Source organism: Pyrgilauda ruficollis, unplaced genomic scaffold (assembly GCF_017590135.1).
Source record: "Pyrgilauda ruficollis isolate IOZ18807 unplaced genomic scaffold, ASM1759013v1 scaffold106, whole genome shotgun sequence".
NCBI classification, from domain to species: domain Eukaryota; kingdom Metazoa; phylum Chordata; class Aves; order Passeriformes; family Passeridae; genus Pyrgilauda; species Pyrgilauda ruficollis.
In genome coordinates, this window is record NW_024508766.1 from 711,476 (window position 1) to 738,507 (window position 27,032).

The window sequence follows — 27,032 nt, forward strand, 5'->3', positions numbered from 1 at the left end:
ATTTTGTTAAATACTTGTGTAAGTATACTCAACTACTGTTCTGCAGACTGTTCAAGAACTTTATAATACTCTGATGGCACAGCCAGACGCACTTTGTGGTTAAGTATGTGAACCATGTAATTAGCAAAGGGGCAAAGTAGGATTCAGGTTCAGAATACAGGTTTTCGAGTAGCTAAATGTTGCTAGAAAATGAGCACAAGAGACTGGAAATAAGAAACATTCTAAATACACAGTAGCAAAAGCAAACCAATATAAACAGTATGAGGAACAGGGGAGACCTCCAACCCATTTTGGGAAAGAGCATAAAAGAAGTTAGGCACAATAGAGGAAAATAGAAGACGTAAGGCAAGCTTACTTTAACCTCTCTCCTCAAAGTGCTTTTGTGACTTAGTGCCATTTCCTCCATGACTAGAAGCCAGTCAGGACCACAGGCAGCAATGCTAAGGAGGTGGCATCTGCTACATGGTACTCATAGCTTACTGAGCACTGAGCTACATACTCACAGGGTGGGAAATGGAGATATGATGAACAGCAAGCAAGACTGAATCATTAGCAAGAACTGTGTTGTTACAGAATAGATCTGCAATTCCCCAGCTGATAGATAAATACACATATATTCAGATATCAGTCCTGGTTTGGGTTGCTTTTTTGACTCCAAACCTTCCTCCACAGTCTCCTGCAGGTCAGATTCTCAGAAAAGTTTGAGAAACCTGACAGCCTTCATTGAGCCTTGTCTGGCATTGAGGAAACACAGAAGGAAAAGAAGCTATAAGAGATGCTGCTGTACCTATCATGCAACCTCATCTTAACCCACTTTTTCCTTTCCAAGCAGGTTGTGAGTGGAAAAAGGGAGGTTCCACGCAGGGGCTGCTGTTTCTGGAAATATGCAGTTTTCAAAGGGGAGAAGTGGAGGGGCTGAGGAAGCACTGATGGGCAGTGCTTGTGATCAGCACAGACAAGACAAAAGCACTCAGGCTGCTTAGGTCAGCTAGGGTATCGACAGAGGCAGGCTTCATTCTGCCAGTGTCATCTGGGATGGGTGGGCTGTCCACCCTGCAACAGGGCAGAGCCTTCAGTTGGGCAGAGGGGTTCTGCTTCCCAAAGACATTTTTATCCCTGAGGTACTGACTCCATATAGATTCGGGAGCTTACAAGTGTGTTGAAGGTGTCTTCACCTTCCTGACTAGTCCCACAGGCAAGCCTGCAAAGGCGCTGAGGAGTCAATCTGAAGTGTTCCTCTGCTGACAGTCACCAACACTTCCCTGGGCTCCCCCATGCTGTCACAATGGTCAAAGCTCCTGTGGCTAAAGCAGCAGCTCCTCCATATGGATGGACAGCCCTTGTATGCACACTGCTTTTTCTCTTCCCTCCGTTCCTTGTCCAGCAGTTCTCACTCCCATGGACCCTTCTTGCCCACAGTGAGGGAAGACAGCACTTCCTACCTGTTCTGGCTTGGTACTTACTGTTTGCACCAGGAACATGGACTGTTCATGCCCAGCACAATCCTGTTGATCCTCCAGATGTAGCAGGAATGGGGGATGATAATGCAGCTCACAGAGTTCATGGCTTGGCCTCTCCCAAAATGAGTGCTCCTCCCCAGCTTGGAGGAGAAAGAAAAGAACATAGAACTGAGAAAGTTACACATCCAAAAATCAAATAGTTGAAGCATAAGCATCCCTTGCCTAAGTCTATCACTTTGTCACTCCACAGTAATTTCAAGATCTTTTTGTAGTTGCCTGTGGGTTAGAGAGAGCTTCCCAAAGGCTTTTATTAAGCCAACAGCATTGCTGCCACAGCCAGAAAGGAATGACATGCAAAGCTGTTGTTGGTTAGTGGTATTGCTCTCAGTGCTTGGCCCCGTCTGCCTGGACAGCTGGCAGGAGGCCAGCTATGCACTGCCTCTCTGCTTCTGCTAAGTGAGCCTTCTGCAGTGGGCTGGGAGCAAGCCTGAGTGCCCCCTCTGCAAGAGGAGGGTGACCTCCATCCTGTACTCGGTGTGGGAGGATGACAGCTTTGAGGAGCATGTCATTCCACCCCATGGGGCACCATTGGACAAGTTCCACCTGAGAGCAGGAGGTCCCGGGTACCCAGCTGCTCCCCACATCTGCACAGTCCTGCAACAGCCTGGCCATCAGCGGGATGACAGCCACCTCCAGCGGCTGAAGGTGAGTACAGTGACCGGAACTGCAATATGTGTGAAGTTGTGGCAAATGCCTTCATTTTTAATAAATTTGAGAAACAAAACCAACCAACCAAACAAAAACAAAAACAAAAAACCAACCAAACAAACAAAAAAAACCAAACAAAAAAAAAATCCCAACAAAATAAACAAATCTAGCACAAAAATAATGGACTCTGCTCCAGGTTTGCATTTCTGTAGTTGATCCCAGGGCAGATGTTTCCAGCCAGGGCAACTCCATGGTCAGCCTGTGCCCCAACACTCAACCTCTCAAGTTCTCTTCCTCAATGCACTCTGTGCCCCCCATCCTGGGGCTCTGCTCTCCTACCAGCTTGCACTGCCTGCTGCAGCCTCACTACGGCAGTGCCCAAATCCATCCTCCTGCCTGGAGTCATGACTTGCTGCTGCATTGGCCCAGGGCTGTACCCTATCAAGGCAGAAGCCCCAAGAAATTCAACAAGGGGAAGTGCAGTTTGTGGTGAAAGAGAAGTGGGTGAGTGTTCAGAACAGAAAAATGACAAAAGAAAGGCCCAAATGATGAATATAATTCATTCAAGACTTTGCCTCACCTTGCCTTTCTTCTGCTGGTGAATAAAACTGCAGTGAGTGGGGAGGCAGAGGAGCTGTCCTGGGGGAGCCAGGCATTGTGTAAAATCCTTTGGTGTGAAGCTAGCACCTTACTTACAGGAAAGTTGCAAAGAACTTGCCAGGTAGCTGTTAAACTTTACGGCCATTGTGAGTCTATTTTTCGGGAAAGCAGTACACCTCAGTGTTTAAAGCAGTCCATTCTGACAATCCCCCTTGTAGAAAAGAACCCAAATTTTGAGTGCTTTGAGTAGAATTGGGCAGGGTATGGAATCTTGTGGAGCCAACAGGAGCTATGGCACATCACAGTATATTTGGGGTTTGGTGAGACATGTATGGAACCTTTGGCATGGCCTTGGAGAAGTTTGAGAAAGTCTTGGGAGGGTTTAGGATTTAGGTTGTTTGTGGACATTTTAGATGAGAGTTTGGGGGAAGTTGGGTGTGATTTCAGATGTATTCCTGGCCCAAGAGAAAGGTTTCAGGGTGTTTAGTGGTTGCAGACCTGGACACAGGGTATAGGAAATTTTGGGGGCCATGGACAAGCTTGCGGTTTGTTTGGTCGCTCCTGGAAGGGACTTACGGATGTTTTATGGACTTCAAAAAAGGTTTATGGGGTGTTTGTAGGAAATTATGGTTTGAGGGTCATTGAAGAAGAACTTTCGGGGGTTCAGAAGCAGGGGTTGGGAACTTTGGGGCCTGTGAGGCAGGTTTGGGGGGTTTCCAGGGTACTTGGGTAGGGTTTGCAGGTACTCATGACACCTACATGACATTCTCCAGGTCCCATTCAGAGGACCAGAAGTATTCAGAAGTATTTGGACACCCTGGAAAGCAGTTTTGGGAGTGTACTCTGACAGAATTGGAGAATACCGGCTGTGGGGATAAGTAGAGGTACCATAGAGCCGGACTTAAGACAGTTTTGAGCCTCTGGCATGGAGATGGGGGTGTTTGGGGACATTTAGGTAGGGTGGGGGGTAGCTGCTGAGCAAGGTTCAGAGGGAGGGGACTTGAGTAGGGTTGGGGATGTTTTGGGGCCCTAAGACAATTCAAGCATCCTTGGGTTTAGTCAGGCAGGAATTTGGGGTCCTGAAGCTCTTGCATCCAAAGGAAGGCTACAAAGATGGTTGAAGTGCCTTAAGGAGAGGCCATATGAGGAGTGCCTGAGGTCACTTGATCTGTTCAGCTTGAAGGAGACTGAGGGAAAATCTCATCCCACTGTTCAGCTTCTTTGTGAGAGAAAATGGAGGGGCAAGCACCCTGGTGACCAGTGACAGGACCTGAGGGAACAGGGTGAACTTGCGCTAGGGAATGTTTAGGATATCAGGAAACAGTTCTTTACCCAAAGGGTGTTTGGGCACTGGAACAGACTCCCCAGAGAAGTAGTCACAGCATCAAGCCTGACAGAGTTCAAGAAGAATTTGGACAACGCCCTCAGCACATGGTGTGATTCTCTGGGATAGTGATGTGCAGGGCCAGAAGCTCGGCTGGATGATGCTTGTGGGTCCCTTCCAATTCAAAACATTTTGTGTTTCTGTGATTATGTGAGGCTGAGTCTTGGAAGCCTCAAGCAGAGCTCTTGGTGTTTGAGGCTGTGGGGCTGGTTCGGGCTTTCCTGGGGGCACCGGAGTCGGTTTGCGTGTGCCCAGTGATAACCAAGAGCCCCGAGTTAGTGTGGGAAGCCTTTTTAAGCTGAGCGTAAGTGTGGCGATGGGCTGGCTCAACGCAGCAGGGACATGCTCTGGGAACGTCTTTGCCGCTTCCCCGGCTCCCGCCAGCAGAGGACATCCCACCGCCGTCCCTCAGCTCCTCAGCGCGCTCCCGCCGCAGCAGCGGCGGCTCCCCCGCGCACATGCCCCCGGTGTGCCCGCTGCGCCGCGGGCTCCGAGGGGACAGCGAGCGTGTGCCGGGCCCGGAGAGAGGCTGGGACGGTGGAGGGTCTCTGCCCCGCGACGAGAGGGAGGGAGAAGGATAGGGAGCGAGGAGTGGGGATGTGTGCGAGAGTGGAAGGGAGGGACCGGGAGAGGAAAAGAGACAAGAAGGGGGACGGAAAGAACGAAATAGGGACGAGGATGGGAGGAGAAGGGGGAGAAGAAGGGAGAGAGAGCAAAAGGGAGACAGGGATAGAGAAAGAAGTCTGGGGACAGGGAAGTGAAGGGCTAAGAAAATAGACAAAAAGGATACAGAAACAAGCCTGAGAGTCTGGCAGTAGGAGGAAGAGAAATTGGGAAAGAGGGGGATAGAGTGCAAAAACCAGGAAGTAGGGCAGAAACAAAGAAGAAAAGGGATGGGGAGCAGGAAGGAAGCACAGCGGGAAAGAGGGAGGTGGACACTGATTTGGAGAAAGAAGTGTAGAGATGGGAAGTAGGACAGATAAGAAGATCCGTAGGCCTCAAGGATGCAGGCTGACTCCAGGAGCACTGCATGCCAGCGCAGACCCCATCTAGACTGAGTCCCTGTCAGCAGGGCCAGAGGCTGGCATTGCTCCCTCACCAGCAGAGCATCCACCATGCCTAGTGATGCAGACCCCAGCACCCAAGGAGGGGAAACCACGCTCTCAGCTGAGCTCTGGTGTGGTGCCCTACACCTCTGTGCTTCTCTTCCTCTTGTGTGGGGAAAGGACAGAGCAGGGGCTGAAGAATCAGAGCCTGAGCCTTTGGGTGAAATATCGGATTATCTGCCAGGCTGTTGGCTATTGACCCTTGCCCACATGATATTTCATAGACAAAGTTAAAAGATTGAGAAGCGCTCTTCTCCGTGTGGGAAACGTTCTTCTTTATTCCAAGAGACCCACCAAGTGGACAAACCCATGGGAGAAATAGAGCATTCCCTGGCAGCAGGGAGCTTTTATACCCCAGGATGGGGACAGAGGGAGAGGTCCACAGGCAATGGGACACCAGTGAGGAGTGGCGAGGGGAGGGGTAACCCAGGGGAGAGACCACCAGGGGGTACTGGGGTGGGTGAGGGAAAGGCCACGTGATGAGGAAACGGGGTAAAAAACCACGTGATATAACATAAGCTATACAGTGCAATATAAAACTATTCTGTGCAAATTCCCAATCACCCAGTGCAAGAGAACAACTAAAACTAGTGCACCACAACATTTGAGAATGCTGCAGGCCTGCCTGACAGGGCTGGAGCTCCTTGCACCTTGCTTTTGTCGTGCAGCTCTTTCCATGTGCCATTGGAGCATGCAGAGTTCAAGTGGCAACTCCATTGCAACCTCAGCCCACCCACAAGGCATCTGCTGCCTGCAAGAGTGGGAAGCCATGAGGTCCCTAGTTCATGCAGACCCTCCTGCCACCATCTGCCTCCCTTTGCATCAGCAAAAGGAGTGGACCTCTCCATAGCTCACATCCTTGGCTTCCTCATCCTAGCACCCAGCAGAACTGGGATCACCCCAGCCCAGCTCCCTGCTTAACCAGCCAGGTATTCACATCCTGCAGTACTTTCCTATCTTCCAGCATCCCCAGCCTCACCAGCAAGGTCACTTGGCTTGTACATGTGTGGCCTGGTGTCATCTGCTTTCCTTGGAGAGGAGCTGAACCCACTGAGTGATCTTGACATGCATGGTGAGACCCTGGTGATGTAACTTCTGAACAATGCACTATATCCACTCCAGCATTTGACATCTTTATCAGACTTCCCCAAATCACTCATAACTCATCCAAACCACTCCTGGGATAAAGCACTTTCCAGCACTTCCTGCATTATAAGGGCTTTCTTCATCCTCCTTTCTTCTTGCTCGGCTGTTAAAGTGTGACTGTGGCCAACTGTCCTTTATCTCTGTTCGCTCACAGCATGAGATGCTGAGTTTGGATTGGAAATCAGTGCTAGAAGGGCTGACTGGGCAAACTCAGCAGCAAGCACAGTGAAAGGTGGTAGAAGAAGAGCTGTCTCTCACCTGCAGACAAACCCATCCACAGAGGAAGGGTGCCCAGCTCCAAACTTGCTGAGTTGTACCAATGTGACCCAGAGGAGACACAACCTCAAGAAGAGGAGCAAGTCACATAACTTCACAAGGCCAGAACACAGTCTGAACCACTAAGCAGAGCTTTGACATGGACCTATAAGCAGTCTGCAGCAGTCCATCCCAGGTTTCACAGAAAAATGGTAGTGAGAGAAAATGTCTGCCTCCCAGCTCTTTGGTGAAAAATCATGGTTTCTGTATTCATGTCATCTGCTTCTGTGGGAGATGGATGCTGAACAATGAAAGCATCCAGAGCTGAGGGGCAGGTGTACATCCTTCCTATAGGATCTCAGCCAGAAGGGCTGATTTTGCCTTCTCTGGGAAAGCCTTTTGCAGTGGCAGCACAGTTCAGGTGGACATGGGAGAGGAGGAGCACAACAGACTTGCACAATAATTTTGTTCTCACTGTATCCTTCCTTAACAACAGTCTGTGAAAGAAACACACCTTCAGGCCCCTGCACTGATGATGAAACCTATGTGAGCAGCGATCCCAACAAAGAACCTGGTTGCAGCTCTGTAGTGCAATAAGTTATGTTTTCTAGACTCCACAGTGTATATTTGGTTGTCCGATATGCTTGTTTTTGCCAGATGAGATGGTTAAATGGCTGTCTGTGGGACAAAGCAACCCAGGCATTTAGAAGAATTCACTTGTAGCCTAATTTTGAAATGTGATTAAGAGCTGAGGAGTGCGGGAAAGGAACTGGACTGCAAAGCCCCTAGATTCTTCCTGTATGCATTTGCATGCTTAAAGTGGGATATTGCAGCACCAAATCTCCTACTTGCAGAGAGTCAATAATATAGGTGCATTTCCCATCCTTGTGAGATCAGTGACTTTCAGCCTGTGCCCCTGTGAGTCATTTGCAAAATGAAGCTCTCAGTTGAGGCAGCCGGGGCATTCAGGGGTCACTCTTGCAGCAGCAGAAATTATCTGGGAGGGGAAAACTCCATCTGGGGAGCAGGAAAGGTTTCCTTCCTGAGGGACATGGGTATTACTTCCATCCATCCTTAGGCCAGACAACAATTGTGGCCTCACTTTTCTAGCACAACAATTGCTGCTGCAGTGTCACTGAGAGACAGTGAAGTGGTTTGTCATCCCCAGCTGTCTTCAGACCCCACAGCGCATGGCAAGCATGGCCATGGATCTGGACAACTGCTGTCCCATCTGCCTGGACAGCTGGCAGGAGGCCAGCTAGGCACTGCCGTGGCTGGTCTGCTTCTGCTAAGTGAGCCTTCTGCAGTGGGCTGGGAGCAAGCCTGAGTGCCCCCTCTGCAAGAGGAGGGTGACCTCCATCCTGTACTCGGTGTGGGAGGATGACAGCTTTGAGGAGCATGTCATTCCACCCCATGGGGCACCATTGGACAAGTTCCACCTGAGAGCAGGAGGTCCCGGGTACCCAGCTGCTTCCAGTCCCCGCACTCTGGCCATCAGTGGGAGGACAGCCACATAGAGTGGCTGAAGGCAAGTACAGCAACTGGAACTGCAATATGTGTGAAGTTGTACTCACTGATGAAAGCTTTCATTTTTAAAGGAATTTAAGAAAAGCCCAAATATAAACCAAAAATAATCACAAAACAATGCTCCACATTGTTCTGCTGTGGGGATGTGAGGGGAGTAGAGAAGGAGAAAAATGAGATGTTTTGCTACAGGTGCCCCCCAGTCAGCACAATTGGCTGCAAGAACAGGCATCTCGGCTGTTGGACAGTACCTTTTTCCTGACCCAGAGATGGGACAACTGAGAGGTGTATTAAAAGCTTTTATTCCATTTTTAATCTCATGAAAAGAGTGAGACAATACAGATGTTGTAATTCACACCATCACAATCAGCAGCTGACTAATTTCCTAATTACAATACACTATAAGCATTTCTTGGCCTATCAGCTTTTTGCCACACCATGCTGTAAATGCCTTAAAGCCAGTCATCTAAAACTACCCCTCGTGGGTCCTACTACAATGCGTCTTTCATAGTTCTATTTCTCCAAAGTATCTAGTCTTATTTGTAAGGCCATCCTTTGAAACCTTTTTCTAGCTCCATTTCTCTCTCAGCAATATCTGTCTTATTCTATGGCATTTCTGTCAGCATTTCTTGTTGCAAAGTTTGCATACAGATACATACTGTGTGGGCTTTCTGTCAGGCCCTGAGAACTCTCTATAAATCCATTTCCCACACTTTGCAATGGGCTCTGCTCAAGTGATCTCCCCTGCATGGAGCTGTGATCGTGTATCAAACTCACAGATAATCTGATGCATGATCTCCTAAGCACTTAGCTGCCCCCAGTCTCCATTGCCCTGCAGCACTATCAGACCTGACAGTAGGACCTCCTGCTGCTCCTAGTTCCCACAGCATTGCAATAGTCCTGCCATCAGCCATGTGGCCACTGCCCTGGGGTCAGTGAGCATCTCCTGCACTATGTTTCAGCATCCTTCCTCTACCTTGCTGTTCTCCACCATGTGCTGTCATGGTTGTGCTGGGAGCTGGGGCAGCTCTTTAAAGATGGTAGGAAACAGCAACAGTGCAGTGCTTTGTCCCATCCAGCCTGCACTACTTTGGCCCAAATGAGGCTTTGTTCCATGTTCTATGGGCCTCCCTGCACAGGCACACAAGGAGCTTTGCCCACCGGCTTATTGACAGCATCACATACAGGCTCAGCGAGGAGACTCAACATCAAATGGGACCGGAGGTCAGCAGTGCAGCTGGAGAGTGGGAGGACAGCCCCTCTATGGTCCCTGGCCCTGATGCTACCCAAGGGGGTCTCCCAGGCCAGCCTTCATGGGGTCCTAGCAGCGAGTCCCATTGTGTCCCCATTCCTACCCATGGGTTGCAAGAAGGAGCCTGGAAGAACCCAGCAAAGGCTGTGCCTGGTTGTTCATGTGCAGCTGGTCAATGAAAGCTCACCTGGGGCAAGGTGTGCAAGCCTCCAAAGGGAGGGCCAGCAACTCTGAGGACCCTTCCCAACCCCAGCAAGCCTCCAAAGGGAGGGCCAGCAGCTCTGAGTGCCCTTCCCAGACCCCCAGGAAAGCAGCCCAACATCCAGTGACAGGGTGAGAGGGCATTAGGATACAGCTAAATCAGTCCAGACTCCAGCTTGTGGTCTCAGCCTTTCAAATCTATTTAACATTTATTAAAAGAAAATAAAAGCATGAAAACTGCAGAAGACTTTTGAGTGTTACTAACTAATGCTCGTGGTGTTGCTTTCCCCACTTGTACTGTTTTCCTCCCCTTTCCTGGTTCTTTGACCAGTCATTTCTCACATGTTTCCTGAGCATTATAAGTTTGCATTTCTGCAGTTGATCCCAGGGCAGATGTTTCCAGCCAGGGCAACTCCATGGTCAGCCTGTGCCCCACCACTCAACCTCTCAAGTTCTCTTCCTCAGCACACCCTGTGCCCCCATCCTGGGGCTCTGCTCTCCTACCAGTTTGCACTGCCCACTGCAGCCTCACTACGGCAGTGCCCAAATCCATCCTCCTGCCTGGAGTCATGACTTGCTGCTGCTCTCTGCGTCAGTCCAGGGTTGTACCTTGTCAAGGCAGGAGCACCAAGAAATTCAGCAAGGGGAAGTACAATGTCCTGTCCCTGCTTGCAGTGAAAGAGAAGTGGGTGAGTGTTCAGAACAGAAAAATGACAAAAGAAAGGCCCAAATGATGAATATAATTCATTCAAGACTTTGCCTCACCTTGCCTTTCTTCTGCTGGTGAATAAAATTGTGGAGAAGAAAGGAAGCCAAGGTGTGTATGTAATCCCACAGCAGACAGCTGGGGAAGAGGTCTTCAGACTCAGAGCATCTCCCTACATCTGGTGGAAGCGATTACAGGAAGGGGTGCACCAAAAACAGACAGGAGATTGGTTATTTTAATATTTTTAACTTTTTCACTATTGAACCCCCCCTGCCACCTCTGCCGGGAGAAAAGGCAGGTGTGTGCCACAGGTGCTTGCTGCAAGTTGCCCTGGCAGCTGGGAGAGAGCAGAGGGGGACACACACTAATTCATTTCACCGGGAAACAGCTCTAGAGGCACTCGAGTGCAAGCACTGCAACACTGCAGCCGTGCTGTCTCGAGTTAGGTACAATATGTGGAGATGTGGAAAGCATCTCCGAGGCAGCACACTCCCCCTTCTTGCAGTACACAGACAGCTGTGTGTGAGGATCACTTGCATTTGCTCCTGACCAGGGAAAGGCTCAGTGTGTCGAGCAATGTGAGTCCAAAGGAATGTAACCTGTTCCTTTGTGTTTGGATTTACTGACCAAGCACTGACTTGGCTCCTGGGAACTGGAGAAGCACATGAGCAAATGCACTTTTCTCCCCTGGTGGGAAGCTGGTTTGATGCCTTATTACTGTAATTGCCAAATCCATCAGTCATTGCAGGCTGTCTTCAAGACTTCATCTCTTTCACCCTCTGCTCAGGAAGGAGAACCAGCTTATTTTGACAATGCTCACAGAAAAGTGCTTGGCATTTGTTTATTCTGCACTGTATCTCTGGTCATCCTTGCTCTTCTCACTTTTTAATGGTAAGCTCCTCTGTGTTTGTCCAGGGCTTTTGTTTCTTTTTATTGTGGTTTGGGTTTTTTGTTGCTGTTGTTTTAATTTGTTGTTTGGGTTTTTTTTTTTTTTTTTTGTTTTTGTCTTTGTTTTGTTTGTTTTTTTGTTTTTTGTCTTCTGAATGCTAGTTACATCCAACCCCAAACTTTATTTTCAGGAAGACTTGTATCTGCTTGTATTTTGAACTTCATTACAGTCCTGTGCTGGTTTAACTCACTGTTGTAATCAGTTTGGGTAAGTTTGTGGATCTTACAGTGCTAGGCACATTTTTTTTTTTAAGAAGGAAGAAGGTGTGTGTTTGTTTTTGTGTTTTCTTTTTTTTAAATTAAAGGTGAGTAATTTTAACGTTCATAAATTAATTTAAATGGTTGTGTTTCAAAAAAATATGTTCTTGCTTCCCTGAAAAATGTAACCTTCCCATGTTGTTTTGACTACAAGCTATTATAACTTCAGACTGGGCAGAATGATTTCAGAACCTTCTAGGTGTGTGAGTGCAATGGTGTTCTACAGAGAATTACAAGCAGAAGAAAATTCATAACTCTTTATTTTCTGTGCATCATGTAGAAAGATTAAATCTGTATAAATACATACATTTACTAATTCTGGTTTCTTTTTATTAAACATACTCTTAGTATGCTTAATAAAAGCCAGTTAAGACAGAGATGGATATATAGCTGGAAATATCTAATAAGTAGAATAATGGGTTTCTGTAGTCTAAGGTGTCAGCTCTGACATAGCTATCTTCAGAAGTTTCAGCATGCTGCTAACAAAAATAGGAGGTGTGTGATTATTTCAAAACATTCAGGATAGCAAGGCTGACAATAAAGTGTTTTTAAGTGAGAACATTGAAATAGCCACAGTCATGAAAGATATTCAGTATTCTACACAAAATGTGCTTTTATGGCTCCCTTCAGCTGAAACATAAATGCCTGCAGCAATCAAAAATTCTAAAAATGAGTATTCTAGGTGTGAAGGACCATGTCTTGTTACTCACAATTTATCTATAAAGCAGGATTGTCTTTTTAAAGCTGATAAAGGTGACCACCTATTTCAGAAGTGCAAGGGCACTGGAAACTTGCATATATATGATGTTGCACTGGACTATTCATGCCACATAGATAATTCCTCATTAATTCATCTGAAGCTGTAAAACATCTGAGTATTTCATTATTACAGACCCACACTTCATCTGCCTAATATAGTAATGGTAATGCAGAAAAATGTTTCCCTACCTTGCTAAATTAAGAACCTTGCTATCTTCAAAACATTTCTGTGCTGCTGTAGGAGCTGAACTAACAGGCGGGTTACAGCATCTAGTTATGAGATAAGTAATTTTGTGGACATTTCCGTTTTGAGAAGTTGTGTGTCATGTAAATCTTGCCTTTTAAATAATGAGTAATCACTAATTCATCAGGGGATGCCTAATTTCTCTCAACATCACATGAAGACAAACTGCTTTTATAAATAATTCAGAGAAATTTTTTAGGTGCTTTTACTAACAGCTTACAAGTATGCACTTTAAAAGAAAAAGGCTAAAGCAGAATAAAATTAATCTCTGATAATGTTGGTCTGTAACTGACTTCTGCTTACAGATTTTTTTAACTTAAAAAAAAAAAAAAGAAGGGGAAAACCCCTCAGAAATACCTGGGAATTGAGCAGTTGGGACAGAAGAGAAAAAAGTCAAGATGATATTAGCATGTTATCAGTAGCAGGATTTTTTAAGTAAATCCAGAAGAACTCCCCCCTGGGTTCCTTAGTTCACCCACATGGAAGTCACGGCAAATTCAAATCATAGCTAACATCACTCTCACATAGCTGAGAGTGATGTTAGCTATGAAAACTGATGTTAGCTATGAAACAACTGAGTTGTTTCAACATTGTTCATAGCAATTTATCAAGTACTGAAAACTCCTGAAGGGCTGTTTGACAGGAAAGTTGTCACAAGAACCAGATAAAAACCAAACACAAACAACACATGGAGAACGTAGGTTTTTTCCCCAGTTCTTTCCTCAGCTGTCTGCTTCAACCAGACTTTACTTGCAATATGCTAGGAGCCCCAGTAGTCATGTCATTTAAGCTAGGTCATTGCAGCCCTCTTTCTTGAAGGGCTGATGATGCTTTTTTTGAGACATGGGTCTAAGGAAAAATCATGAAACTGGTTTTCAACCTTCCTATATCCCAGGTGAATACTCTCAGGGTCAGACATCCCTTCCAGGCCAGGGGCAATCCTTGAAGGAGCACCCAGAATGTTGAAGCACCTAGTGAGTGTCAGCAGCTACCTAACAACCTTGGGTGGAGTGACTTGAAAAACCTAGTCCAGGGATTGATTGAAAGGAGGGATAGACCCATTCCTGCTGCTTTTTTTGATTGTGGTCTGAGAGATAGGATGCAGACAACCCTGCAAGGACATTCTGAGAAACATGTCACAGTGACCACAGAGATGCATAGCCTCTCTGAGGAGTTATCTTCAGCTCAGGGCATGGGCACCTAGAGGGTTTAACAGCCAGGGAGGTTAACCATGAACTTGGCTAGTCTCCAGTCAAACCATCTGTTATAATTACTGTGCCTTTATATCCTTTTTTATTTCTCGAGTGAGACCATTACAGTGCCCATGTTCCACACAGAGCAGAGTCAGACCTCTCCGTTTCTTTACTCTGTACAGACTGCCATCAGGGTCCTATCTGGCCAAAAAAAAAAAAAAAAAAAAAAAGCCCGACAAAGGCAAAGGCAAACTGAGGACAACAACTTTCTCTGCAGTCTGGTGGGAATATAAGTGCTCAGCTGTATGGGACAAATCCTATGGCAGGGGATGTTGCAAGTGAGCTGACCAGCTCAAAGATGTAAATGATGAAGTAATTCAGCCTGACTTGGTGTACCCAGCTGGTGCAAAGCAGCTTTTCTTTGGCTCACTCATAATACAGATTTGAATTGTGGTGCTACACCCAATTTCATGCTTTTTCACACCTTTGCTTATTTCGAGGGGGTCTAGTGATCACATCAGAACAGAACTGATGATTTCTTGGAGCAAATCCTCACAAATTTCTTGGTTCACTTCCATGCAAGCAGGTGCTGTTTCTGCAACAGCAGAAGCATTGGCAAGATAGCCTCAAAAGGCCAGATTCCGCTGCCAAGCTACAATTTCTCTAATGTGAGCTAATTAGACTGAGGTGACATGAGTATAGAGATCTGTGTAGTAGGAAGAACAAATCACATTACTTAAATACCTATATATGGAGTTTAAACTTCAGGCCTCAGCTGTTTAGGCCTGATAGAACGGCACTGATATGTTTTAATCAAACTTATTTACTCCAAAGAGACATGGTTGAACACATAAAAGGATTCCTGTGCCTTAAGAGAGTACAGTGTTATATCATTGGTAGTTTAGGTGGTGAAGTAGCTGTATTTTTACATCTCAAAACTGTTATCAGAGTAGAACCAGGTGTGAAAGTTAAATAATTTAAAATCTTTCATACCTTTAATTAGAGATCTGAAAGTTGTTTTCACCTCAGCTCTCCACATTCTCTATGTTGATGCATTGAATGATACAGTTTCAAAGATAACAATGCAGCTGATACACATTTAAAATAGAAAAGATATGAGCTAGGCCTTAGCTTGTACTGGTGGCTCTTTTTTCCATATTGATGGCATAAGAAGATGTCACATGTGTAACTTGCATACATGGGAAATTGCTGTCAGATCCCTGCCAATTAGATATTGCTTTAATATCTAATAGCACAGACAGCAGGGCTGATCACTCTGAATGCTGAGAGCATGCTAAGGCGTTGCATATGCATGGAGCCAAGGGAATAAATGTACTTGTCCGTGGCATGTGCACATATGTTCTCTGATTAGGAACACTAGTGCTGTTGATATGTGTCGATACATTTAAGATGGGCAGGCAGGGTCCTAAGCAAACCCCTATTTCCTCTGCATTACTGTCTGCTACAGTAACTTGCTGTCCATGCTTGCTTCTTGAGGTTGACTTGATAGTTCGATGAACCAGACGTGGTGTTCAGTCAGTGATCTTCTATGTGCATTCACTGGCACAGCTCTAAGGCTGATCTGTATTATCATAGGCACAGCTGTGACAGTGGAGCTGGCCCAAACTTCTGAGAAGTTGCCAGGCTCCAGAAAAGTTGGAGGTATTTGTATGTGCATTTGCTGATAGTGATCTGAGCTAAATCTTGTGTTAATTCTTCTCAAATGTCACTGGAAAAAGTGGTCAGGTCCAAAAAAAGCAACTGAGTCATGACATCACCAGTGCCTATTGTTACATGCACCTATTGGTATAGCAGTCTTGCATGTAGGGAGTGGTCCAGAAGCAGATACAATGCATGAGAATGTAGCACCCATCTGGTCTTTGGGATGATGCCAGATGGCATCTTGCATACCTTCAGCCTTGTTTCAGCTCACAGAGTTTTCTGATGGTATCAGAGCAGGAGTTCTCATTCCAGGCAGATGATTCATTTCTTAAAGGCAGCTTCAGAACTCTTTTTTCTCTCTGGTTTATTTTCCTAAGGCATGTGGAAAAGAACATGAGTTAGTGATGGTGGTAGCATATACAATTTCATTTGTATGTGACAAGCAAGGAGGGAGATATAGTCTCTTCAGCTCTAGAGTGTGGTTAAAGGAGATGGAAACCCTTTGCATCAGTCCTGACATGGTTGTTTGAAGATGTCTACTGCCTAGAGATCCTACCTAAACTAATTAAGAAAGAGATCAAATCTGACTGAGACTGGTAGGGCTAGCACTGGCAATCAGTATCAACCCAGGAAATGAGAAAGGCAGACAGGAGTTTATTGCTGTTTTAGAACACACTCCTGAGAAAATACAGGTTGAAGAAAGAGTTTTGCTTATCAAATACTTCCTGCATTGAGCAAAACAGCTGATGAGAAGGCTGAGACCAGAACCAGATGGAGTGTTTGCAAGTAAGAATCTCCCCACCCGGGGCTTGCAATTAAGTCAGTAAATTGCAATGGCAGGGGAACCTGTAGTCAAATGAGTACTTAAGCATGTAAACAGTGAGGTGCAGGTGTCTCTGTCTTGCCTCGCTATCAATCGGCTTTGCTCAATTAGAAAATTTGTGTTAAATGGGGTGCTGAAACAGATGCCTGCAAACCTTATCACCATTCAGAAATGGATGTTTTCAACACTTTTGCATTCCACAAGGCTGAAGAGAAAACCACAGTCCTCATGTCTATTCTTAATGCAATATAGATTTGGGCAGACAAATTACTTAGAAGAAACAGGCAGGTTTGAGGAGGTCTCATTTCTCACTGAGAACTCAAAGAGGCTGAAGTCAGTTTGCAGATTGGACTAAGGCAGTACACTGTGTTCCCTGAAGCTCAGCTGTGATTATATGGAAAAACATCACTGATCACTTAGATCTTCACCATACCAAGGGAGAAAATTAAGTCATAAATTGGAAAAGGTGTGTCTGTGGCAGCTGAGGTGAGAGAGGGTCTGATCTATACAGGTTCATATAGTGGTAGAATAATTTGGCTGGAAGGGACCTCCAGAGGTTATCCAGTCCAACCCTTTTTCTCTATTGGATTGTTATCTGAGGAGTCAAGCTGCAAACATCTCCAAGGACAGTAGTGTTCCTTATGTAGAGTACCCTTGAGATAAAAAAGACTCTCTTAGTACTGTGGGAATGCCCCATCATGCATCTTTATCTTACCGATCCTGTCCCTGTGCACCTCCCAGGAGAGCCTGGTTTCTTCATGATGGAGCACTTCCTCATGGAAGCTGAAGACAGCCAAAAGAACTCCCCCTTGTTTTCTCATTGCCAAGGATCAAAGCCATATCTCTTTAATCCATCTGCTGTGTTACAGCATCTTGTTGTCTGTGGCCTCCACTCCACTCCAAGAGATCAGTGCTGCCCTGTGGAGGCTTCATGACACAGAGCTAACTCCGTGTCATACAGTGAGTCTCATTGAGTGCAGCCTGGCTGTAGAGAATGATGCTGCTTAATGTTCTCATCACATCTGAGTCAGTGCATTTGGGAAAAATCAAAAGGAGGAAGTCATATAATCATGCAGATAATACTTTGCATAATTCTTAGCCATCTTGTGCGTTTTTTTGAAGATCCTGCAGAAGTGACAAAGCAATTAATAGAGTGCTTTCCCTTTAATATTGTGTCATTTTAGGAAGGTAGTCAGTAAACTGAAATCCAGTTTAAGCAATTGTAACAGTGGGAAGAAGAGATGAGAACTTAAATAAAAAGTTGCCAGATAGTTTGCAGTTCCCACTGTTTCAAGTGGCAAATGGGCAGCAACTTTGAATTAAACCTATTCATGTTCAGTCTTCACACACAGTCCATAAATGGCAATGGGGCAGGTCCAGGAGCTCCAAGCTAAAGCTCTGCCTTTCTATCATAACCAAACAGCTATCCTGTAGCATACTCTCTGCAGTAGCATTTTGTTCAAGGTCTAAGACTTCTAATTTAATTTCCAAAGATATTAGGGTCACCAATTATAATTTAAATTTATTGCATTGGTATCTCAGGTCAAGCACTTCAGCTCTCCTGGCACCATCAGATCTATTTATGTGTTGCTGGATTATATGAAAAAGGGGGCAGTAGGGAAACCAGTCTGTGGTTAAGGAGAAGAGACATCCTTCTCCAGAGGAGGCCTCTGTAAAGTGGGCAAATTACTTCACCTTTGGGTCAAAATGCTCTAGCAGTCTCAGGAATTCTTTGCTGAGGAATACAAGAGGGCAGCCCAGACAGCACAGGATCACTTTCTGGCTTCCGGGCTCATTCCGGTAGCACATCCTGCATCTGTGGCATTGCTACTGTATTACAGGATGACAATCATGCTCCCTCCGGATGCACAAGACACCAGTTTTGTTTTAGTTTTGTTTTGTTTGCACCAGCACATAATTCAGGAGTAGTAGACTGAAGTTACCAAAGCTTAAAAACAACAGAGTAAAGACAGGACAAAATGATGCTCCCCAGATCGTCATTCTCTATAAGTACCTCAATTTCACTGTGATTCATTCCTGCTCTTAGCCAGGATGAATGACTCAGCCAAGGCAGGTTTGGCTAGCAGGGTGCAGCAGGGAGAGACCAATATTTCATATAACCAGTAACAAAACCAGGACCTGAGCCATGTATCCAAGGAAAAGACAATAGCGTCTAGTGTTATGAAAACAGATCAAGGCTAACCAACACTCAGCTGTCACTGAGATCATGATACCTTCAAAGTCTGGGGGAAAAAATCAAACAACAAAATAGATGTAAGCTTTTAAGCCACTTTGTATGCATATATGCAAATCTGGACTGAGTCAGCCAAAACATAATACATACAGTTTCAAGTGTCTTAGGTCAGATCTCCACAAACCTTGTTTGATTGGTCACAAGTCCAATTTGCTCAGAGCCAGTCATTTACTTCATCAAGACAGTATAAGAAGCAGCTTTTCTCTTCAATGTGAAATAAATTCAGACTCCTTGCTAAGAATTTTCACACCCTTATTTACAGTTCCCTTTAACTTTGAAGACTTCAACCACCAAAACCTCAGACTTCTTTCCCTTAGAAAAAAAAATCCCTTGATAGAAGCCACTTCTGCTGCCAAGACCTCCAAACTATGACCAGCTGATTGGCAGCACAACATCGCACATAGACAGGCAGCAAGTTGACCTGACTTAGTGAAAGATCACTGGTGCTACCTCAAACAGGGCTGAGTCTTATCTATAGGTATGTTATGAAAGTTCTGCTCCCCAGACTGTTTCAGATTTAGGAAACATTTAGAAAATGTCTCTCCATATTTCCCAGTTCACATATTAAGCACTGAAAAAATTAGGAGTCATTCAAGGTGCAGTCAGAATTTTCATCAGACATCCCATCCCTTTCAGAGGGTTCTTACACTATTTTTCTCATAATCCATCGTTTGACTTCTGGTATTGTAAAGACAAACTTGGAACTTTCTTTGTATTCTCAGATCTGTGTTCACTAAGGACGTTTGTGTTGTGCCTGTGCCTTGCAGCCAGTGGAGCTCTTACTTTGTTCATGGGCAACAGCTGCAACTTGAGTGATGAGGGAAAAAGGCAGGAGAAGCCATCTCTAGCCTTGCGTGTTGCATCCTCAGTGACTTTGCTGCTTAGCTTTGGACAGGTGGCAGGCTGGCAAGGCAAAAGTTCATAGTTTGGGAAAACTAGCTGTCGCTGGGACCATAACCAGCTGATGAGCACTGCAGAAGGAAAAATGGAAAGAAGCACTGCAACATCTCTGAACAAACTGGGCAGTTCCTTTTCACAGTATTATTGTCTGTATCATTTCCACTTCAGTCTATCCTCTGCATTGCCCAGAGGAGTTAAACCATATTACCACTGCTTCACCAATAACACATTGAGGCAATGGTTTAGAGCAAGATCTCTCCCTCATCTTGAACCATAAAAAAAGGCAACAAGCGTTTTTTTCCTGTTAAAGACATCCCTGTGTCTAAGGAATAGCTCTTGGAACATTTTGGGACAAAGTGATTATGTTTCTCTTTCTGGAAGTTAGTATATCTCAGTATATAAACTGAGGAAAACTGACTAGAAGAGGCTGATTGCTGCTCAGGGGTGGGCTGGGCACAGATCAGTGGTTGGCAAGCAGTTGTGTTGTGCATCATTTCTCTTCTTTGGGTTTTATTTCTGTCTCTCATTTTGTTGTCTCCCTTTTCATTATTATTATTATTGTTGTTGTTGTTATTATTATTATTATTATTATTATGTTTCATTATGGTTTATTTTTAATATGTTTAATTAATGTTGTTGTAATTTTTTCTAGTTCTTCTCTCCATCCCCATGGGGAGGGGAGATTTTAAGCGAGTGACTGCGTGGTACTCAGTTGCAGTGTGAGGTTAAACCACAACATCATTGCAGGATCCATCACTGCTATTATCTGCACTGGGTTTAGGTTATTATTATTATTATTATTATTATTATTATTATTATTATTATTATTATTATGTTTCATTATGGTTTATTTTTAATATGTTTAATTAATGTTGTTGTAATTTTTTCTAGTTCTTCTCTCCATCCCCATGGGGAGGGGAGATTTTAAGCGAGTGACTGCGTGGTACTCAGTTGCAGTGTGAGGTTAAACCACAACATCATTGCAGGATCCATCACTGCTATTATCTGCACTGGGTTTAGGAAAAAGAACTCCTCCTACCTATTGTTTTTCTCAGCCTAATCAGAGATTAGGCCTATCTGTTACCAGAGAAATCATTATTACACCTGCCATTTAACTTATGACTTTCCCAGATCTGAGCTCTCCACATGTGTAGATTGGGCTTTTGATGGGGAGGTGCAGACTGACTTGACCCTTTTCAGAGCCATCTGTTAATGCTGTCCATAATGCCATGGCTGCTGCATTGATGGCACTTACAGGGTGAAGCTCATAGTACTTTCCCAAGAAGAGCTTTCCCTGGGTTAACTGGTTTGGGTGCTGAAACACATAGAGATGAAGAGATTGTGACAAGATGCTCTGCAAGCCAGTGGGATCAGGGAGTGCAGAAGCCCAGTCCAGTATACTGATGACTGTATCACTGGTACCTTGCTTTAATTGTACTGTTTTGTTTCTTTCCTTTGGCTTCATTACTACTCCTCTCCACAAATTTCAGGATGGCTGGCAAGAGTTGCTTCCAGACAGCCGCAGCTCTCTGTAATGTGTAGCAAGGGGTGTTCCTGTCTTCATCACTGCTCCAGATTCCTCCTCCTGTGCTTCCTGTGCATCTCATATTGTAGCAATGACACTTGTATTGCATAGACCTAATGTAAGCTAGCATTACACTAAAAGAGTAAATTACATTTTTTGCCTTTACTGGCTGTAGCTACTTAGGTTTCTGACCTGGAGTAATTAGGCAGTTTAAATAAATTTGATAGCTATGATTGAGAGGTATCCCACTGTTTATACCTCAAAGTGTGTCTCTCTGCCTTACATGCAATACTCAGCCTTTAAAACACCCACAACCAAGCCAGTAGGACTAAAAACATAAGTCCATCCTTTCATTATATAGTTTTAGCATGTTGACATGGGCCTAGAATCTTTAAGAAAAAACCTTTCCTTGCATACCTTTTTATATCCATCACTGCTGGGAACTTTTTATCTGCTACGAAAGAACAGAAATTACTCATATCAAGAATATTAGGTCCTTCTTGCTTAGGAAATCAAGTAATTTCTCACATTCCTCTGATGAATTTTCTGTGTAAGATGCAGAAACAATCTGCATAGCAAGAGACAAAGATTAGAGTCAAATATTACCCAGAAGGGAAGTAGATTAAAAAGAGGTTTTAAATGAGAGAAATATTCAAATACACAACACATAAACACACACACACAGAGACACACACAGGGTAGAGGTAGCTGATGTGATTCCATTGTTTCTTATGTGAATCTGCTTCCCTGAAGGCATGATGGCATACATTTTAAATCAAAGGGCATTGAAAGAAATAGTGCATTTGCAATCACAGATAAAAGTAACAATGCTGCACATCAGAACAAAAGCAGATGGGACACATCTGTGTCTCTGGGGATTAAGTGACATATGGTAATGACATTCTCAAAAATCTGCAAAATATTCAAAATAAGTTGTTTTTTATAGCTATCAAATCATAAGAACATGCCTCATTTTGTAAATGCTCTTGCCATTGCAGTTCTTTATGCAAATGAAATTGTCTGTAAAACAACCTGCTTTTTTCCTGTTACTTTTCATGTTGCTTCCCCCATAATTCATTATTGCATGTAGTGTGTGTGTGTGTGTGTGTGTGTGTGTGTGTGTGTGTGTTTGTGTATGTTTCATGTGATCATTCTGTTTGGATTCTGAAAGCGATAGCTAAAAATCCCTGCAAAAGTACAGTGATAAACTAAAATGAAAATAAACAATAGAAGGAGCTGTGGCAGGAAGGTTTTAGGAAAATAGTTTTAAGTTCTAGGATTTAGCTCTGATAAGCATAGTTTTTAATGGATTTTTTCTCTGTAAATATTCCAGCTATAAGAAAATTAAGTGCAATCATTACACAACTTATCAATTCTTCGCAGTATAATGGCACGTTTGTGTTTGTCTTTTTGTAAATGCCAGAACTTTACTCATTTTCTTTTATGAAACAAATAACAAACAAAACAAATAACAAACAAATAAACCAAAACAAAAGATATGTGTCAAAGTAACAGTACAGAGAGAAAAAAGTGATATAGATGTGGTGAAATACCTGCAGAAGGTACAGGGAGAGTGAATAAATGTCACAACCACAGTATAAGTCCATTTTAAGACCTTTCATGAAGTACTGGGGGGCAAAGTATATAAAAGCAACAATGTGATGGATCAGAAACATGTTGTTGATTGTAACTTACCATGTTCTTAAAAAAGATTATAACTGAAAGTGATTCTAGGAACTCTCTTTGAAAACAGAAGAAGAAAACAAAGGACATTTTATAATTCAGAGGCATGTTAGCATGCATATATGCTAATATAAATTGATATGGAAATAATATGATGTTTTGTCTGAAAGCTATCATGTCTGAAAGCTACCAATAATCTTGTATGAATAAAGTAATTACTTGTGTATTTGGACTCAGGTGTCTGCCTAAAGAAATGAGCAACAGCTAGGAAACAGCTAGAAGCTCCCCCTCTCAAAAAGTTGAGAGATTATGAAAACAAAACCATGAAACACTATGAAACAGAGGTGAAATGGTTGATAATACAGGTGTCATTGCTGAAAAACTAGTGGAAATCCATGTTCTGCTACCTATCATCTTGTCAGTATTTCATTATTTCTTCTTTACTGTGCACAATCAGCCAGAATGTGTCTCACACAAGGGTTCTCAGTTAAGAAGACTACTTTGTGAACAATCCTGGGGAACTGGAAGGGTTGGACTCTTGCCTTATAGCTTGGGGACCTTGGCATGCAAAGCAGAGCAGGAAAATCAACCAGCCAAGACCAGACATGACAGCACAGCTCCTGGAAAGGAGAGAGCATCCGTCCTTCCTGGGGATGCCATATGGATAGACTGGCCGGATCTAGCTGCAGGTTCCCTTGCTGTGCAATTGTCAGCAATTACATCCTGGAAAGAAACATTAAATACAACTATAACATCTATTATCAAAAGATCGGTAGCAGTTTATAGTTTATATAAGTCATTCAATCAGTAGGCTTCTTGCAGACTTCTTTGCACATGCAGAAGCACGGAAGGAATTCAGAGAGGTGTTTAAAAGTTTAACATAGTGCGCCAGTAACTGCTTTCCCTAGAGCTCTTCACAGCCAATCCAAGGCTTGGTTGCCGTGTGCTTCCCAGTTGTCTGCAAACTCCAGGAGCAGTTTAGGGAACATTTTCAGAGTATTAAACAGTAAATCTTGATGAACAATCCAGTCCTTGATCTGGTAATTTCATGTTTCCTTTCTACTGATAAGCCCCAGCACTGGATCCAGCATTCCAGATCTGTATCACCAATGCTGAGTAGAGAGGAAGAATCACTTCTATTGATCTACTTGTATGGTTCTTCCTGTTGCAGCTCAGGTTGCTGGTGACCTTTGCTACAAGGGTGCATTGCTGGCTTATAGTCAGCTTGGTACCTATATGGTTCCTTGGGGCGTTTGTGCTATCCTGCTCGCCAGCCAGTGAGGCCCCAGCCTTTTCTGGTACCTGGGGTTACTCCTCAGGTGCAGAACAACTTTATGCTTTATTTCATTGAACTTCATGGGATTTCCATCACTCATTTCTCCAGTTTTTTAAGTTCCTTGTGAGTGGCAGAAAACCTTGTGCTGTATCAGCCACTCCTCCCAGTTTTGCACCATCTAAAAAAAACCCCAGCTTGCTAAGGGTGCACTCAGTCCCATCATTCATAACACTGTTAAATATCATTGTTTCCAATATCCATCCCCGGAGTCCTCCACCACTGGCTGGCCTTCACCTGAACTTTTTGCTGCTGACTACAATCCTCTGAGCCTGATAGTTCAGCCACTTTTCTGCCCACTGTTCACTTATCTAGCCTGCAAGGCATAGACAAATGTGTGTGAGAATTTTTCAGAGATGGTGTCAAAAGTCTTGCTAAACTTGAGGTAAACATCCTACACTGCTCTTCCCTCAAACTTTAATGAGTTTGTATGTTTTCCTACTGCTTCAAAGATATTTCATAGACAAGGGAGACACTATCAGAGGCAATGGGTCATGAAAACTCTCAGATTCTTTCCTTAGAAAATATGCCCTTTGCCAGTTACTTTTACTTACCAGTAACATAGGCAAGCAAGTCTGGCACTGACTTGGCAAACTTATATATTGACATCCGTCATCTAGCCTAGTTTAAAAGATGAACCAGTGCCACTGTTTTTGATTAAACTTGCTGTGACTGAGGGGTAGTCAGTAGTAAAGCTTATTCTACCACTTGTCCTGAGAGAATCAGGCTTCCCCATCACCAGCAAGCACTCCATTTAGCACACAGAGTTGTAGTGTCAAAATGCGTTAGTACAAACATAGGAGAAAAAAGCAGAAATCTCTCTGGAGTATGAAACATTAAGTATTTGAAAATTACAATTTAAAGAAAAAGTCTGTGAATATATAAGTCAGACTAGTCTTCCACCTTAGTTCCCTTCTCCAAAGCAGCTGTAGCAGAGAGATGGCAGTGTGATTAGGCTAGCCAGCTCTTTGTGGTATCAACAGCTGCTGTGGCAGTTTGCCAGGACACCCCAGGGCTCCATTGCTTCTGAATATATGTTATTTTGTAAGATAAACCATGCAGCACAAAAATACGTGGTCACCAATGCCAACTCGGCAGACTAAGAATAGATCATCTATGACTATGTTAACGTTTTGAATACAAGAGATTGCAAAGTATCAGGATTACATTACAGAGAAGAGAGTTGAAGAAAGCATGGAAAACTATGTGCAGTTCTTGGCTACTTCACCTCACAAAGTTTAACAGGGAAAGAGGCTTGACTTCAGCATGGATGAAGCCCACAGCCCAAAGACAGCTTTCCAAAGCCTGGTGAAGGGTGCTTTTCCCCTTGTAAAACCTGAGGGAGCTAGTTTAAAAGAAAGGTTCAAGGCAAGTATTATGTAAGTACTCAAGATGAGAGCAGTAGTTCAGGAAGTCATTTCTTCCCTAAAGCCCAGGAGCATGGGTGGGTGGGTGAGTGAAAGGACAGCACATTTGCTCCAAACTCAGAGCCTCTTTCCATAGGGCAACGTGTGGTGATTTTCATGGATTTCCTTCACACACAATACATTTATGATGGAATCTGATCCTGCTGAGGAACTGGAAAGTACTAAGGCCATAACAGGGGACTTAAATCTCTGCTTAAGTAAGCAGGAAAGATTACTTAAGATGCCGGAGGAGAGATACTGTGGTTAGAGCTCATCTTTGCCATTGGTGAAAACACAGCAACCAATACTGAGGTGTCAGCAAGAGCTATTGAAGGCTTGCTTACAGCATTTGCTCCTCGGGTGATCGTGTGGAATATTACACAAGAGGAAAAGGGCCCATGAAATTGATGTGATGGTGTAATTTATCAAACTGAACCAAAATAATCTTCTTTCTTGTTTATTAGGCACTACCATGCTAGAAAGTCACAAGCTCCCTTGAGTATCAGCAAAAATGAAAAGAACACAAGTTAAACAGACCTATGAAGTGTTTATAAGCTGAATTTATTATTAGTTTTAAAAGGCATGGCTGCTTTGTTGTAGGGCAGCTTGTCTCAGGCTTGAAGGGTTTGCTAAGCATAGTAAGAGTCTGGGAAGGCAGAATGGGTTGTTATAGTTTGTTTGCACTGTCAATAAAATATTCATCACAACCTCTCTGAGAGAAGTTTTGGTCTCAATGTGTAGAGCTCTGATCAAGAAGTAAAAAACATCATATACAGAGAGTGGGAACTGCAGTGGATAAAAATTGCTTCAGCCCAAAGTAATAATGATTTAGAGTGCAGATTCTCTGCCAGGGATTGAATTTATACAGTTCAGAGAATACACACTCATGTTGACAGGACTGGTTGACCTCAGGGAACCTGCAGTCCATGAACTTCCCTCTCTTAGGTGCAGCTCTTAAGTAGAGCTCAGGCTGCCACTAGCCAGAGCACTAAGATTGAGAGTTTTGGGGAAACTAGGGTTCTGAGCAGTGTATCCCAGCAAACTTCTTGCTTTGCTGGGAAGATACCCAAACCTTTACCATCCATACTTGTCGTGGCAAGAAAACCTGGTCATGCAGGCTAGACGGATGCTCTCCACATTGGAAATTAAGCATAGAATGAAGTTCTGCTAATGTTTAACATGCTCAGCTGTTTGCATGACAGCTCTGTGTGGAGTCTGTTCTCAGTGCAAACTGAGTTAAGCATTTAATACCAGAAATTCAATATCTCTGTAATAGCTGTTATATACTCTAGCCTTCATACCACCACCTCAGTAGTGTTAACAAAGTGTGCTGCCCTCAGATGTAAAAAAGTCAAAGAAAGTAACCTAAAACCTGGAAAAAGGAAGAACAGTTCTTACTGTTTTTTGAGCATAGAAAAAGGCCTGATACTTCAGCTCCAAGAAATAAGGGTACCTGTTATCCATGCTTGGTATAAACACAATATGGCTAAGTAATAAAAGTGCTGGCTCACAGTAGCCAGTGTCTAGGAAATAAAAACAAGCAAATTAATGAATTCAGTTGCTTGCCTTCCAGGAAGCTGTCTGGTAGTTTTGGAGCCACAACTCTACTGTCCATCAGCAGGAGGGACTCCAAGGAATAGGGAAATTCAGTCAGAGCCTCAAATTCTGTTCAGTAGTTTCTGAATGTTACTAATGAGTTAGA

At 44.0% G+C, this 27,032-nt stretch overlaps 1 protein-coding gene across 1 annotated transcript in view; it reads left to right on the plus strand.

The window, feature by feature from the left end:
* Positions 1-11,107: 11,107 nt before the first annotated feature.
* Positions 11,108-27,032, plus strand: part of LOC121355591 (neuronal acetylcholine receptor subunit alpha-7-like) — a 57,395-nt gene continuing 41,470 nt past the window's right edge. The window contains exon 1 of the mRNA XM_041471141.1: positions 11,108-11,233. Coding sequence (XP_041327075.1) covers positions 11,155-11,233 — 79 coding nt within the window. The 5' untranslated portion in view covers positions 11,108-11,154. The remainder of the gene's footprint in view (positions 11,234-27,032) is intronic.